The sequence below is a fragment of the Salmo trutta genome, chromosome 20 (assembly GCF_901001165.1).
Source record: "Salmo trutta chromosome 20, fSalTru1.1, whole genome shotgun sequence".
Classification (NCBI taxonomy): domain Eukaryota; kingdom Metazoa; phylum Chordata; class Actinopteri; order Salmoniformes; family Salmonidae; genus Salmo; species Salmo trutta.
This window is the reverse complement of record NC_042976.1, coordinates 11,665,364-11,680,932: the sequence shown is the minus strand read 5'-3', so window position 1 is coordinate 11,680,932 and position 15,569 is coordinate 11,665,364. Positions and strand designations below refer to the sequence as shown.

The following is a 15,569-nucleotide window of genomic DNA, read 5'->3' as shown; positions in this document are numbered from 1 at the left end:
CGACTGACTGTCTAGCAACCCAACGGTTAAATTTTTTAATCACATCATGGACAACTTTAGCATTTTAACTAATCATCAACTTTGCAACTATTTACTACTTCTTAGCTGCTTTGCAACTACTTAGCATGTTAGCTAAAACCCTTCCCCTAACCATAAACCCTAACCCAATGTCCTAACCTTAACCATAACATAACCCTAGCTAGCTAATGTTAGCCACCTAGCCAACATAACCCAAAACAAATTGGAATTCGTAAAGTATCATAAATATAGCATATTCATAACATGTTGTATGAACTGAATTTCATAACATATACGAATTGTCATTTGTAACATATATGAAATGGATGATGGACATCCACAAATGAATACATACCATACAAATGTAACACGTCATACTAAATGGAAATGGAGGGAGACAGATTTACCTTTACTATGTTACGTGGAGCCCTGAGTCCATGTTGCAGACGTTTATCTGGTCCTAAGAGTAATAGGACTAAATACAATAAGGAATGGAATGGGATTTGTTCAGTCATTTTATTCAATGAGTCCACAGGTTGGTGCAAAATGCACAGGGCAGAACACATAACGCCTCTGATGCAGCCATGTTGTTTAATAACACTGTTATAAACATGTCTGTATAATAAACTAGCATACTCTCTCTGGTTCAACCCATCAACCCAAAAATAGGTTTTGTTTTTGCAACTTATAGGCTATCCAATAGCCTAACTCATTTGACCATTTTCTATACTACTGCATGTGTCTGTAATACATTGGATCCAAAATGAGGCTCATAGTATAACCTGCTGATTCAGCATGTTCTTGTAATGCAGGACCTCATGTAGATAGCCTATAGCACAACAGATGCTGCATTTGGGAGAATGGGGGGGGGGGGTCATCAAAACCCTTTGTGTCCCCAGTGCACAGTTGAACTATTAGTCAATAAGTCTGCTACACAAATATTTATGACCCACTGATAATAAAAGCTGATTGAAGGATAACCTAGATGAAAAGGAAAGTGAACATACATTCATTCCTCTCTTCTTGATGTATTGGATCTCTTTGTCCAGCCCCAGTTATTGTTTGGGTGCTGTGTGTAAAAAACTGTGTGCCCTGTCTGTGAGTCTAGAAGCGGTCTGGCCCTAGCCCTGGGCTGGTCTGAGTTGTTGTTTTTTTCTCCTCAAAATCAACAATATCCGGCTAATAATGGAGGTCTTGAGGAAAAAATGGTCCACTGTGTTAGAAATGCAGATTTCTTGTCCCAGACCGCCCATGTCCCTGGCACGGTGTCTGTGAGTAGAGACTGCCCTGTCAGTCATTCACCTGCTTTTCATTGGGGTGTTAGGGGGCAGGGCAGTAGGGCGGAGAATAACCTTGCTCAATGCTCATGATAGACACCGTTTACTACCTGTCTCACATTAGGCGAATTGTATGAAAAACACCTGTCATAGTAGATTAATCAGGATGAAGATTGATATTCATAATCACATTTTACCCAAGGAATGGCCCAATCTGAAAGAGGTAGGCTATGTGATACCATGCTACTTTACAAGATGCATTGACAACTTTAAAAAACTTTTTTTCAATAGAAAGGATGTAATCTATCAGGCTACTTCTCGTGCCCGGTACCTGGTGCATTATTAATAGTCTACCTGATGTTCGATTTACATAATGTCAGTATGCACAGTCACCGCTTGGCACCGCACATGCTGTGGTGGATCTAGGAGTTATATCTTGTCTCAATCAATACATCTGGTTATCTAATTGTGTTTTTTTTTTTACTGAGTCCTCGCATCTGGCAAAAAAACGTATCATTAGTTTTAAAGCAAAATCATGAAGGCCTCAAATGAATGAAGTAACATGTTATAATTGTGTTTGTCAGAATACTAAAGTCCTTGATGAAGACTGTTCATTTGAAACTAACAAGAATATCATCGAGAACTCTAAAGAAATGTTTTTATATGTTCTATGCAGCCGGTAAGGAAATCCTGTGAAAAGTTTTACCACCCCTATTAAATCTCTGCACTGACTTGTTAAACATTAATCAATGCTTGGCAGTGACCCAGTCCTCTAAAGACTGTCTTTCTGTCAATAGGCCTGACCTTAGCTAATGATTGTTCATGTGTGCGTCCCAAATGACACCCAGTTCCCAACATTCACTTCGGCTTGTGGGAATCATGGTCCAAATCAAAAGTAGTGCCCTATATAGGGAGCCACTTTGAACAAACGCCATGTTTTATCCTGGGGAAAAAAAACATTTGTGGGGGTGAGAAAGCCACAGAGGACAACAGGAGTCAGTCAGGACAGAGGCCCGGTCACCCTGATAGTCAACATCACTCCAATTGCATCATATTGCCGGCAGGTAGCCTAGTGGTTAGGCACTGGACTAGTAACCGAAAGGTTGCAAGATTGAATCCCCGAGCTGACAATGTAGAAATCTTTCGTTCTGCCCCTAACAAGGCTGTTCCTAGTCCGTTATTGTAAATAAGAATTTTTTCTTAACTGACTTGCCTAGTTAAATAAAAGTTAAATAAACATTAAAAATAAATAAAAATATTGACCCATGCCACTCCTAGTTTATTATACAGACATGTTTATAACAGTGTTATTAAACAACATGGCTGCATCAGAGGCGTTATGTGTTCTGCCCTGTGCATTTTGCACCAACCTGTGGACTCATTGAATAAAATGACTGAACAAATCCCATTCCATTCCTTATTGTAGTTAGACCTATTACTCTTAGGACCAGATAAACGTCTGCAACCTGTTCAAGACCCATGCCACACCTACATAAATATCACTGGACTGAAATGGGATGGTGTTGATTGCGTTCCGATTCCTCCCTTTCTGTCTCTGTTCCCATTTGTTGTGAAAGTGGCTCATAGGTAATTTACTCTAATTAAAATGGCTTATGACATTGGCTGGTCTGTTTTTTATCTCTGCAGGCCTACTTTGTGTACAAACCGAACCAAGGTGCATAATGAGAAGTAATGAAAGTTGTAGCTTTCGATATATGGGAGCCAGGAGATATGACTTTGTGAATGTATTAAAATAATATCAGGAAATTCAAAATGTCCTATGCTTAGCAAAACACTTAATTATTCATTATCATGACGGCATTAACCCACTCTAATGACAGTTTTATTTGTTCTTTAGAGATATGGATATGATGGATTTATCCAGCTTCACCATCACTGCAAGGTGAGTCTCAAGTTAGGTTACTCAACACTACAGTACAATATATATATATATTTTTATTTCACCTTTATTTAACCAGGTAGACCAGTTGAGAACAAGTTCTCATTTACAACTGCGACCTGGCCAAGATAAAGCAAAGCAGTGCGACACAAACAACAACACAGAGTTACACATGGAATAAACAAACGTACAGTCAATAACACAATAGGAAGAATTTTTTTTTATTTTTTTTTATGTTAAAGCATATGTTTTCTGTTACCTTTCCATATACTAAATGTGCACATTCTACAGTATAATGGAGATGAAATGTTTTACTTGATGCATGATTTATTACAGACTTTAGCAACAGATTTCACATCATACAGTATACAGCCTATTTAGTCCTTGTATCAAGCATACAGCCTATTTAGTCCTTGTATCAAGCATACAGCCTATTTAGTCCTTGTATCAAGCATACAGCCTATTTAGTCCTTGTATCAAGCATACAGCCTATTTAGTCCTTGTATTAAGCATACAGCCAATTTAGTCCATGTATCAACTTGGCCTCTAAATACACCTCTGTTGTTTTCAACCAAGATCTCAGCGATCACTGCCTCATTGCCTGCATCCGTAATGGGTCAGCGGTCAAACGACCTCCACTCATCACTGTCAAACGCTCCCTGAAACACTTCAGCGAGCAAGCCTTTCTAATCGACCTGGCCCGGGTATCCTGGAAGGATATTGACCTCATCCCATCAATAGAGGATGACTGGTTATTTTTTTTAAATGCCTTCCTCTCCATCTTAAATAAGCATGCCCCATTCAAGAAATGTAGAACCAGGAACAGATATAGCCCTTGGTTCTCTCCAGACCTGACTGCCCTTAACCAACACAAAAACATCCTGTGGTGTTCTGCATTAGCATCAAACAGCCCCCTGATATGCAACTTTTCAGGGAAGTTAGAAACCAATATACACAGGCAGTTAGAAAAGCCAAGGCTAGTTTTTTCAAGCAGAAATTTGCTTCCTGCAACACAAACTCAAAAAAGTTCTGTGACACTGTAAAGTCCATGGAGAATAAGAACACCTCCTCCCAGCTGCCCACTGCACTGAGGATAGGAAACTCTGTCACCACCGATAAATCCACTATAATTGAGAATTTCAATAAGCATTTTTCTACGGCTGGCCATGCTTTCCACCGGGCTACCCCTTCCGCGGTCAACAGCACTGCACCCCCCACAGCTACTCGCCCAAGCCTTCCCCATTTCTCCTTCTCCCAAAGTCCAAGGCTTTCGACTCTGTCAATCACCACATCCTCATCGGCAGACTCAGTAGCCTTGGTTTCTCAAATGATTGTCTCGCCTGGTTCTCCAACTACTTCTCTGATAGAGTTCAATGTGTCAAATCGAATGGCCTGTTGTCCGGGCCTCTGGCAGTCTCGATGGGGGTGCCACAGGGTTCAATTCTTGGGCAACTATTTTCTCTGTATACATCAATGATGTCGCTCTTGCTGCTGGTGAGTCTCTGATCCACCTCTACGCAGATGATACCATTCTGTATACTTCTGGTCCTTCTTTGGACACTGTGTTAACTACCCTCCAGACGAGCTTCAATGCCATACAACTCTCCTTCCGTGGTCTCCAACTGTTCTTAAATACAAGTAAAACTAAATGCATGCTCTTTAACCGTCCCCCCATATCTCAGCTCACTGGTCACCATAGCAGCACCCACCTGTAGCACGCGCTCCAGCAGGTATATCTCACTGGTCACCCCTAAAGCCAATTCCTCCTTTGGCCGTATCTCTTTCCAGTTCTTTGCTGCCAATGACTGGAACGAACTACAAAAATCTCTGAAACTGGAAACACTTATCTCCCTCACTAGCTTTAAGCACCAGCTGTCAGAGAAGATCCCAGATCACTGCACCTGTACATAGCCCATCTATAATTTAGCCTAAACAACTACCTCTTCCCCTACTGTATTTATTTATTTTGCTCCTTTGCACCCCATTATTTATATTTCTACTTTGCACTTTCTTCCACTACAAATCTACCATTCCAGTGTTTTACTTGCTATATTGTATTTACTTTGCCACCATGTCCTTTTTTGCCTCCCTTATCTCACCTCATTTGCTCACATTGTATATAAACTTATTTTTCTACTGTATTATTGACTATATGTTTGTTTTACTCCATGTGTAACTCTGTGTTGTTGTATGTGTCAAACTGCTTTGCTTTATCTTGTCCAGGTCGCAATTGTAAATGACAACTTGTTCTCAACTTGCCTACCTGGTTAAATAAAGGTGAAATAAAAAAAATATTTAAAAAATGTAATCAAGCATACAGCCTATTTAGTCCATGTATCAAGCATATAGCCTAGTCCATGTATCAGCAAGCTTTCGAAGTTGAATGGGGCTGTAGTGTACTTGCCATTTGTGTATGTGGTGTACATTGTTCTCACTGAATTGAGATGTGACCTAACTCCTTGTTATGAGAGCTTGCCTGGCCATGTTCCATGAAATGTGATAATGCCACATACAGCAGTTACCTTGGCCTGCAATGCCACTACACAGGCAGGGCTGGTCCTGGCCATTCTGCCTCCCTAGACGAGACAAAAACATTGGCTCCCCTACTAGAATACTCCCAGTAAGCAAAATTAAGTTGAAAATACTTCTAAAATAAGTACTTTTCCAGACGTTGAAATTAGGTTTAATTTCAATCAGAATTAAAAGTGAAAAGACGTATTTTCCAGATTTCGAAATCAGATACATTTTCAGTTCTGATTGAAAGTTGAAAATATGTATTTTTCGGACGTTGAAATCAGGTTCATTTTCAGTTCTGAAAGAAAATTAAATAGCCATAATTTATAGACGTCTATGTTTGGGACAAATCAAGGCTGGTCCAGACCAGACAGAATCTGAACCAAACATAGACGTCTATGATATGTTCATTATTTGGGTCGGATCGTACCAAAATCCAACATCCGTGGACGTGGAAATCAAGGCCATACGGACAGGACCAAAAAATTATGTCCAGAATGTGTCAGCCTGTGCTTATTGAGGTATAGCCTACAGTGTCACCTGAAATTGAATTTTGAGAATGCCCATCCATGTGGTAGGCCTACCATTTGTAAAACACAAAAAAAAGAATGCTGTTCCAAAGATGTCATCCCGTGCTTACTGGGGTGTAGCTTACCATGTTGGCCCTCAATTGAATTTTATGAATGCCCATCCATGTGGTAGGCCCACCGTTTGTAAAAAAGACTCTTGTATTTGCTTTATTATGGATCAAGGCTGGTCCAGACCGGATGGAGAAGATGGCGCCGGAGGTGATGGCTGCCGTTTTACAGGCTCCTAACCAATTGTGGTATTGTGTGTTTTTTCATGTTATTTGTAACTTGTTTTGTACATGATGTTTCTGCCACCGTCTCTTAAGACCGAAAAGAGCTTCTGGATATTAGGACAGCGATTACTCACCTCGTACTGGACAAAGATTCTTTCTATAATAAGTCGGACGCAAAGGATTTACTTCAGACACCGACAAGGCTCAAATTGCTGTCATTCGCATGAAGAAGAGACGGAGGTATTGGGGACGTAGGTTGGGGTGCCTTGTAAGGATCTGACGGCAAGTGAGTAATCCGCCTTTACCATCAGTCCTATTACCCAACATGCAATCATTGGATAATAAAATGGATCAGCTCCAATCAAGACTATCCTACAAACCGGACATTAAAAATAGTAATATCTTATGTTTCACCGAGTCGTGGCTGAACGACGACATGAATAACATACCGCTCTCTGGGTTTTTGGTCCATCGGCAAGATAGATCAGCTGCCCCCCAGTAAGACAAGGGGTGGCAGTCTGTGTCTATTTATAAATAACAGCTGGTGCACGAAATCTAATATTAAGGAAATCTCAAGGTTTTGCTCACCTGAGGTAGAGTATCTCATGATAAGCTGTAGACCACAAAATTTACCAAAAGAGTGCTGGCACTAAGACGGCACTCAACGAGCTGTATAAGGCCAAAAGCAAACAAGAAAATTCTCATCCAGAGGCGGCGATCCTAGTGGCAGGGGACTTTAATGCAGCGAAACTTCAACCCTCTTTACCTCATTTCTACCAGCATGTTACATGTGCAACCAGAGAAAAAAGTCTTTAGACCACCTTTACTCCACATACAGAGATGCATACAAAGCTCTCCCTCGCCCTCCATTTGGCAAATCTAACCATAACTCTATCCTCCAGATTCGTCAGGCTTGCAAACTCGTGCTTGCAAACTATTACAGATTACAAAGGGAAGCACAGCCGCGAGCTGCCCAGTGACACAAGCCTACCAGACAAGCTAAATAACTTCTATGCTCCCTTCAAGGAAAGCAACACTGAGGCATGCATGAGAGTATCAGCTGTTCGGACGACTGTGTGATCGCATTCTCAGTAGCCGATGTAAGACCTTTAAACAGCTCAACATTCACAAGGCTGCAGGGCCAAACGGATTACCAGGACGTGTACTCGGAGCATGCGCTGACCTACTGGCAAGTGTATTCACTGACATTTTCAACCTGTCCCTGACCAGTCTGTAATAGCTATATGTTTCAAGCAGACCCCCATAGTCCCTGTAACCAAGAACACCAAGGTAACCTGCCTAAATGACTACCGACCTGTACCACTCATGTCTGTAGCCATGAAGTGCTTTGAAAGGCTGGTCATTATCCCAGAAACCCTAGACCCCCCCCCCCGAATTTGCATACTGCCCCAACAGATCCACAGATGATGCAATCTCTATTGCACTCCACACTGCCCTTTCCCACCTGGACAAAAGGAACACCTATGTGAGAATGCTATTTTTTGACTACAGCTCAGCGTTCAACACCATAGTGCCCTCAAAGCTCATCACTAAGCTAAGGACCCTGAGACGAAACACCTCACTCTGCAACTGGATCCTGGACTTCCTGCCAGGCTGACCCCAGGTGGTAAGGGTAGGTAACAACACATCTGTCACGCTGATCCTCAACACGGGGGCCTCTCAGGGATGCGTGCTCAGACCCCTCCTGTACTCCCTGTTCACCCATGACTGCATGGCCAAGCACGTCTCCAACACCATCATTAAGTTTGCCGATGACACAACAGTGGTAGGCCTGATCACCGACAACGATGAGACAGCCTATAACTTCTCCCTCAACGTGATCAAGACAAAGGAGATGATTGTGGACTACAGGAAAAGGAGAACCGAGCGTGCCCCATTCTCATCGATGGGGCTGTAGTGGAGCAGATTGAGAGCGTCCACATCACCAACAAACTATCATGGTCCAAACACACCAAGGCAGCCGTGAAGAGGGCACAATAACCTCTATTCCCCCTCAGGAGACTGAAAAGATTTGGCATGGGTCCTCTAATCCTCAAAAAGTTCTACAGCTGCACCATCGAGAGCGTTATGACTGGTTGCATCACCGCCTGGTATGGCAACTGCTCGGCCTCCGACCGCAAGGCACTACAGAGGGTAGTGTGTACGGCCCAGTAAATCACTGGGGACAAGCCTCTTGCCATCCAGGGCTTCTATACCAGGCGGTGTCAGAGGAAGGCCCTTAAAATTGCCAAAGTCTCCAGCCACCTTAGTCATAGACTGTTCTCTCTGCTACCGCACGGCAAGCGGTACCAGAGCGCCAAGTCTAGGACAAAAAGGCATCTTAACAGCTTCTACCGCCAAGTCATAAGACTCCTGAACAGGTCATCAAATGGCTACCCGGACTATTTGGATTGTCACCCGGACTATTTGGATTGTCACCCCCACTCCACCCCCATTTTTACGCTGCTGTTACTCTCTGTTTATTATCCATGCATAGTCACTTTACCTCTACCTACATGTACATATTACCTCAATTACCTCGACTAACCTGTGCCTCTGACCCGGTACCCCCTATATAGCCTTGCTACTGTTATTTTGTTGTTGCTCCTTAATTATTATTTTTCTATTTTTCTTCTTTCTTTTTTAAATTTAATTTATATATATTTTTTTTTGTAAAAACTTTCTTAACACTTATTTTGCTTAAAACTGCATTGTTGATTAAAGGGCTTGTCAGTAAGCATTTCACTGTAAGGTCTACACCTGTTGTGTTCGGCGCAAGTGAAAAATAAAATGTGAATTGGTTTGATTGGTCCTGAATCCTGTGGCTAATCAGTTTGGCTATTTAAGCTCTGAATATCAGCTACCTAACTTTATCTGGAGGAGTTATACTGAGCCTGTTTGCAATGTGTTTACACAGCGAGAAATGCAGAAGTATTTTCTTTTTGTAAGGATGTAAGGATAAAAATGTAAGGATACAAACTTGAAACCACTGATCATATTTTAGCTCACGGGATGAAACTCCTGGACAGCAGTTGAGTAGCCTGATTTTCCATCCCATATTGTCCATTTTACTTTGATCTGTCCTGTTTTTAGGATATGTTGTTTGTTAACATGTCAGCGCATTTTTTATTTGATTGGGCGCCATTTAGATTAGGCTATTTGATCGGAGAAACCTGCATGATGTAAAAAGTGTCCGTCTCATTACATTGTATCTCCACATACTCTATTCTACCATATGCTATATCTGCTACATGATTTATGTTGCATTCTTTTTCTTGACGGAATGTTGGTAGGGCGCTGCAGCGATGTGTCTCTCCAAGAGGACCCTGGAGAGGCGTGCTGAGAATGGACAAGATAAATATTTTGCCTCCCTGCCTTTGACAAAGTGGGCACTGCTTATCACAGCGTGGCATCAATGCTCCCCTAAAAAACCCACATGCCACTGGTTGAGAGAAATTGTTGTTGATTTGGGCCAGAATTATGTGAGGTTTTATGTATTGTTGTAGGTACATCTTGGTCAGTTTAGCTCAGAAAATTCCGCCCTTGTCAATCTGTGGCTGTAGGCGACCACCTAATCCTGCCTAATGAGCAGGCCAGCCCTCTACTCAGGCTCTCCTGGGCTCTCTACAAGATCTCATTCACACAAAGCTAGTCTAGTGTTGCCATACCTCAAATATCACATCGTTGTCACACCTCGAAGCCTGGTTCTTGAGAGGCCAACACAAAGCCAACCCTCCCTCTTGGTGCCATCTGTGGGTAGTGAGTGGGCAGCACAGTAAGATTTCATACAGACACTGGCACCCACTGGGTCCAGCAACACACCTGTGTGTCACTATGGCTGTGTTGAAATATTTGTTACCCTAATTGGTCTAATTGACCAATCACATCAGATCTTTTCACATCAGATCTTTTTCAGAGCTGATCTGATTAATCAAATGATCAATTAGTGAAAAAAAAGATCAGACTTGGGCTGCCTGTAAACATAACTTGTGTGTGTGTGTGTGCGTACATGTACTTGCTTTTGTGTGTGTTGACACCTAAATGTAAAGTAATAGCCAATGAGACACTTTCAACTCCCTCTAGTTTCCAAATGTTTCTCTTTGCTGCCATCGGGTGGCTGATTACACATACACATTTCAATTCCACTTGAGTGATTTGCTTCTTATATGACATAGAAGTGTTCTTGTTTTTTTCTTTTCTTTTTTTCTATTGTTTACTACCCCTTTTTCTCCCCAATTGGTAGTTACAGTCTTGTCTCATCGCTGCAACTCCCGTACGGACCCGGGAGAGGCGAAGGTCGAGAACCGTGCGTCTTCCAAAACACAACCCAACCAAGCCGCACTGCTTCTTGACACAATGCCCACTTTACCCGGAAGCCAGCTGCACCAATGTGTCAGAGGAAACACCGTACACCTGGCGACTGTGTCAGCGTACACTGCGCCCGGCCCGCCACAGGAGTCGCTAGTGCGCAATGAGACAAGGACATTGATCCCGGCCAAACCTTCCCCTAACTCGGACGATGCTGGGTCAATTGTGCGCCGCCCCATGGGTCTCCCGGTCGCAGCCGGCTGCGACAGAGCCTGGACTCGGACCCAGAATCGCTAGTAGCACAGATAGACCACTGCGCCACTCGGGAGGCTATAGAAGTGTTCTTGCTCATCAAACATAAATTGTAGGCATGAAGCAATGAAGACAATGGAAGGCATAGAAACCAAAAAAGACAAATCAAGTATCCTTCACTCTCTGGAGTTTTGTGCCAATCCATATTTTAGGGGGAAGCAAAAATGATGAAAGACGGGAAGTTGTTCCGTGTGATCCAGGAGAACTGTTGGGATGCAGACGCAAGGATTCGGGACATGGATGCACACGGTATATACACACATATCCAATATCATCCTCATGTCAAAATCCTCTTGACAGCATATTTTGAAGATGGCAGAGTCATTCATGTTGCCTGTAAAGTAAGTCTGTATTGGAATGTTGTGGGTTTTGATGATGATGATGATGATGATGATGCTCTACTTTAGGGGTGACGGTCCAAGCCTTGTCCACAGTGCCTGTCATGTTTAACTACTGGGTAAGTCTGTCTGCAAGTGGCAAAAATAAACAATAGATTTTTGTTAAAGATGCTTCACATAGGATATTTCAGAAAATGTCCATAATATATCTGCCGCTAATAGTTTCACACTATTATGCCACATTCAAAACAACTGGGATCTCGGGAATGGGAACTCGGAAATCCCCAACTTCTGACCTCAGCGCGTTCTAAACAACTGGGAACTCGGGAAAAAACTAGCTTCTACTCGGAATTCCAACTCGGGAACTCAGGCCTCTTTCTAGAGCTCTGACTTTCCGACCTGAAGATCACTGACGTCATGATTTGACCTCCTATTTTTCAGAGTTCCATGTTGTTTTAAACGCGGCATTACTTACCCGCCAGTGTCGTGATTGGCTGTGATATTCGCCTATTGATTTCTCCCGCCAGAGCAGCATCTGTTGTCAAACTGTGAAATCTGTTCTGGCTTTGTGGCTGTGATATCTAGCGGAAATCACTCATTCCCTGGTTGCTACAATTCTACATTGTTCACTCAATTTCAGTTTATGTGAGAAAACAAGCACTGAATATTGTAGGGAATCATTGTACCAAAAAATATAGTTTTCACAGCTGTTTGAAGCTGGTGGACCAAAAAGGCTTTTTGAAGCTTTTGGTTTTGGTCCACCAGCTTCAAACAGCTGTAAAACCATCCTTTTTGTTATTGAAAGATATTTCACCGGGATTTAGATGGTACAATGATTCCCTACACTATTCAGTGCTTGTTATCTCACCAATCTGGTCTCAGAGCATTTTGTATTATTCTGTACGTAAATCCAAGACATTCCATTAGTATGATATGTTACGTTTGGTATGGTTACATAAGACAGAGTGTTAGTTAGGTTGGGGTGGATGGGTGGGCGTATAACGGGAATGTCTAGCAACCCAAGGTTGTGAGGTCAAATATCATCATGGACAACTTTAGCATTTGACCTTATTAGCAACTTTTGAATGTTAGCTAACCCTAACCTTAACACTTTTAGCTAACCTTTCCTCTAATGCTAAACTAAACCATTTAACCTAACTCCTAAACTTAGCCCTAACCTTAACCCTAACCCCTAGCCTAGCTAACGATGTTAGCCACCTAGCCACCTAGCTAGAATTTGTAACATATCATAGGTTTTGCACATTTGTAACATATTGAATGATTTTCAAATGTGTAATATATTGTACATTTTGCAAATTTGTAACATATAATACATTTAGCAAATTCATATCATATTGTACATTTTACAAATTAGTAAAATATCCTACAAATTATAATTCACAACTTATTATACGAAATAGGTGATAGACATCCACAAACTAATGCATACCATATGAAATGTAACATATCATACTAATTGGAGCATCATCTGATTAACATACAAAATAATCAGAAATGCTCTGAGACCAGGTTGCAACCACACACTGAAATTAAGTGAACAGTGTAGAATTTTAGCAACCAGGAAATGACAGAGCGATTTCCACAAGACCACACAGCCAAAAAGTCTGGTGGGAGAAATCAATAGGTGAATATCACAGCCAATCATAAACACTGTCGGGTAAGTAATACTGTGAAACACTATCATTCCACTATTAGCGATATATTATGGTATTTTTTTTAAGTTACAATGCAAAAATGTAAAAAGAATATCCTTACTTTTACTCTCTGCCATGTTTTTTTTTACCTCACTTCTCCCTTTTCTAAGACTTTGATGTGCTTACTTCACTGTAAACATAGCTGCCAATGCATTACTATGGCTTTGGTTGTGTTGGGTTCACTTCCCTGTTGTGACAGGCCAAACCTCATGACACCCTGGACCTGTGTGGGATCCTGAATGACGACCTGGCTAAGACAGTGGCGCTCCACCCCCGGCGCTTCGTGGGGCTGGGTACCCTGCCCATGCAGGCTCCTGACCTGGCTGTGCTGGAGATGAAGCGTTGTGTTAGGGAGCTGGGCTTCCCTGGTGTCCAGATCGGCTCCCACATTAACACCTGGGATCTTAACGCCCCCGAACTCCACCCATTCTATGCTGTAAGAGCCATACAAAGCCAGATAGAAACCCTACTGAAAATCATACTCTGGCTCCGTCTAGACTAAACCTAAGATAGTTTATGGACCAGATAGTAGTGGCCTATGAACTAGACACATTTGAAGTTCGAGTATCAATTCATCATGACTGTGTAATGATGTCGATTATGAAAAGGAAGTGATATTCCCGCTTTTCTATAGGCTGCTGAGGAACTGAACTGTTCCTTGTTTGTACACCCATGGGACATGCAGATCGATGGGAGGATGGCCAAGTACTGGCTCCCCTGGTTAGTGGGTGAGTGAGAGGGTAAAGACTCAGCTCTGTTCTGATCAATCAATGCCATGTCACAGCCTACCTGGATGACATTGTCACAAATGAGTAAACATTATTTCTTTGTACAGGTATGCCATCCGAGACTACCATGGCCATTTGCTCAATGATCTTCGGAGGTGTCTTTGAGAGATTTCCCAAGTTGAAGGTCTGCTTTGCTCATGGAGGTAATTTACAATATATAGAGGAACAAATAATGACATTCAGTAAACAGTAGAAGTATGAGCTAGGAGAATCCAAGAATCACCCTTGAAAGATTGACGTGTGAAGCAATGTTTTTTCCTTAGGGGGTTCTTTCCCGTTCACTATTGGCCGAATTGAACATGGGTTCCAGGTCCGTCCTGACCTCTGTGCTGTGGATAACAAAGTCAACCCACGGAAATACCTGGGCTCCTTCTACACTGACTCCTTAGTGCATGACCCCATCGCCCTCAAGCTACTTATTGATGTGATTGGAAAGGTATGCAGTGATGTGTCTTAATTTCTAAATGGCAATGTAGTTATCTTCACTGATCTAGACAAATTTTATTTCTCATTACTAAGTAGTTTAAATGGCTTGAAGGTTTTGAAGTTTGTATTGGTAGAGTTTACACAAGTGTTTATTACAGTCTCAGTTCTTATTATTTTCTCCTATAGGATAAGGTGATGTTAGGAACAGACTATCCATTCCCACTGGGTGAGCTGCAGCCAGGAGCATTAATAGAGTCCATGAAGGAGTTTGATGGTGGTTTAAAGGTAAGGTAACCCACTGAATGTGCTTTCTTTCTCTTGCAAAAAGTGTCTGTGATAAAAGAATGAGAGCGGGAACATGTTGGTTTATGAATTTTCATGTGTTTGCTTTTCCTTTTCAGGACAAACTGCTTGCAGGCAATGCACTGGACTTTTTGGGGATTAAAAGAGAACAATTTCAGTGATTTACAGCATGAAGATACTGTCAAAACAAAAATGGAAAACAATGTTTGACTTTCAAATTACTCTTGACTATTGGCAGGACCATAAAACAGATATAACCTATTGTGTGACCAAAATGTAAATATTTAATTACGAAGATACTTTTAATCTATTTAGATAATTTATCATGATTTTTGTTTACACTGTTGGAAGTCATCTGTGGTCAACACTCTTTTTGCTGTTTATGACTAAATAAAATTGAATGTCCGTTTCAAACAGCTTCAAATATTCAGTCAATTAAGTTCATTCAAATTCAAACAAACAGCTGCACCAGCCAGCAGGTGAGAGAGGATTTTGACTAGATGGGATACAGCTTTTGTCAGATCAGTCTTTTCATAGCAGGTTAGGAGAATTTACGCAGCAGGTTAGGAGAATTGGGCCAAGGTAAGGAAAAGGGTTAGGGTTAGCTAAAGACGTTTGACGTTATTTTGACAAAAACTGTATCCCTTCTAGCCATGACCATTTGTCAAGTGTCAATGTGCAGCTGGTAGGACGGAGTCAGGCGCAGGACACAGAACTGAGTAAAAAACGTGCTTTAGTCGAATATCATGTGGTAAGACAGCTCGAGGCATTTCTAAGTTAAATTCTTCAATAAACAATGGGTATATATCATTCATTTATAAGTCCAAAAAGGGATGTAGTATCTAAGGATTTGGGCGACCCGACCAAA

At 41.8% G+C, this 15,569-nt stretch overlaps 1 protein-coding gene across 1 annotated transcript; it reads left to right on the top strand.

Moving 5' to 3' along the window:
• Positions 1-1,338: 1,338 nt before the first annotated feature.
• Positions 1,339-15,117, top strand: acmsd (aminocarboxymuconate semialdehyde decarboxylase). The gene is made up of 10 exons (XM_029702250.1): positions 1,339-1,518; positions 3,154-3,198; positions 11,284-11,380; positions 11,539-11,588; positions 13,384-13,620; positions 13,819-13,912; positions 14,020-14,115; positions 14,236-14,408; positions 14,585-14,683; positions 14,800-15,117. The coding sequence occupies exons 1-10, from the start codon at positions 1,429-1,431 to the stop codon at positions 14,860-14,862; spliced, it is 1,044 nt and encodes a 347-aa protein (XP_029558110.1). The 5' UTR covers positions 1,339-1,428; the 3' UTR covers positions 14,863-15,117.
• Positions 15,118-15,569: the final 452 nt, after the last annotated feature.

Excerpts from the sequence above, each read along its gene's own strand:
- acmsd (XM_029702250.1), top strand. The coding sequence starts at position 1,429 with ATGAAAAACACCTGTCATAGTAGATTAATCAGGATGAAGATTGATATT. Across the intron at positions 13,913-14,019 it reads CTGGCTCCCCTGGTTAGTGG|GTATGCCATCCGAGACTACC; the intron begins GTGAGTGAGAGG and ends TTCTTTGTACAG. Across the intron at positions 14,116-14,235 it reads GGTCTGCTTTGCTCATGGAG|GGGGTTCTTTCCCGTTCACT; the intron begins GTAATTTACAAT and ends TTTTTTCCTTAG.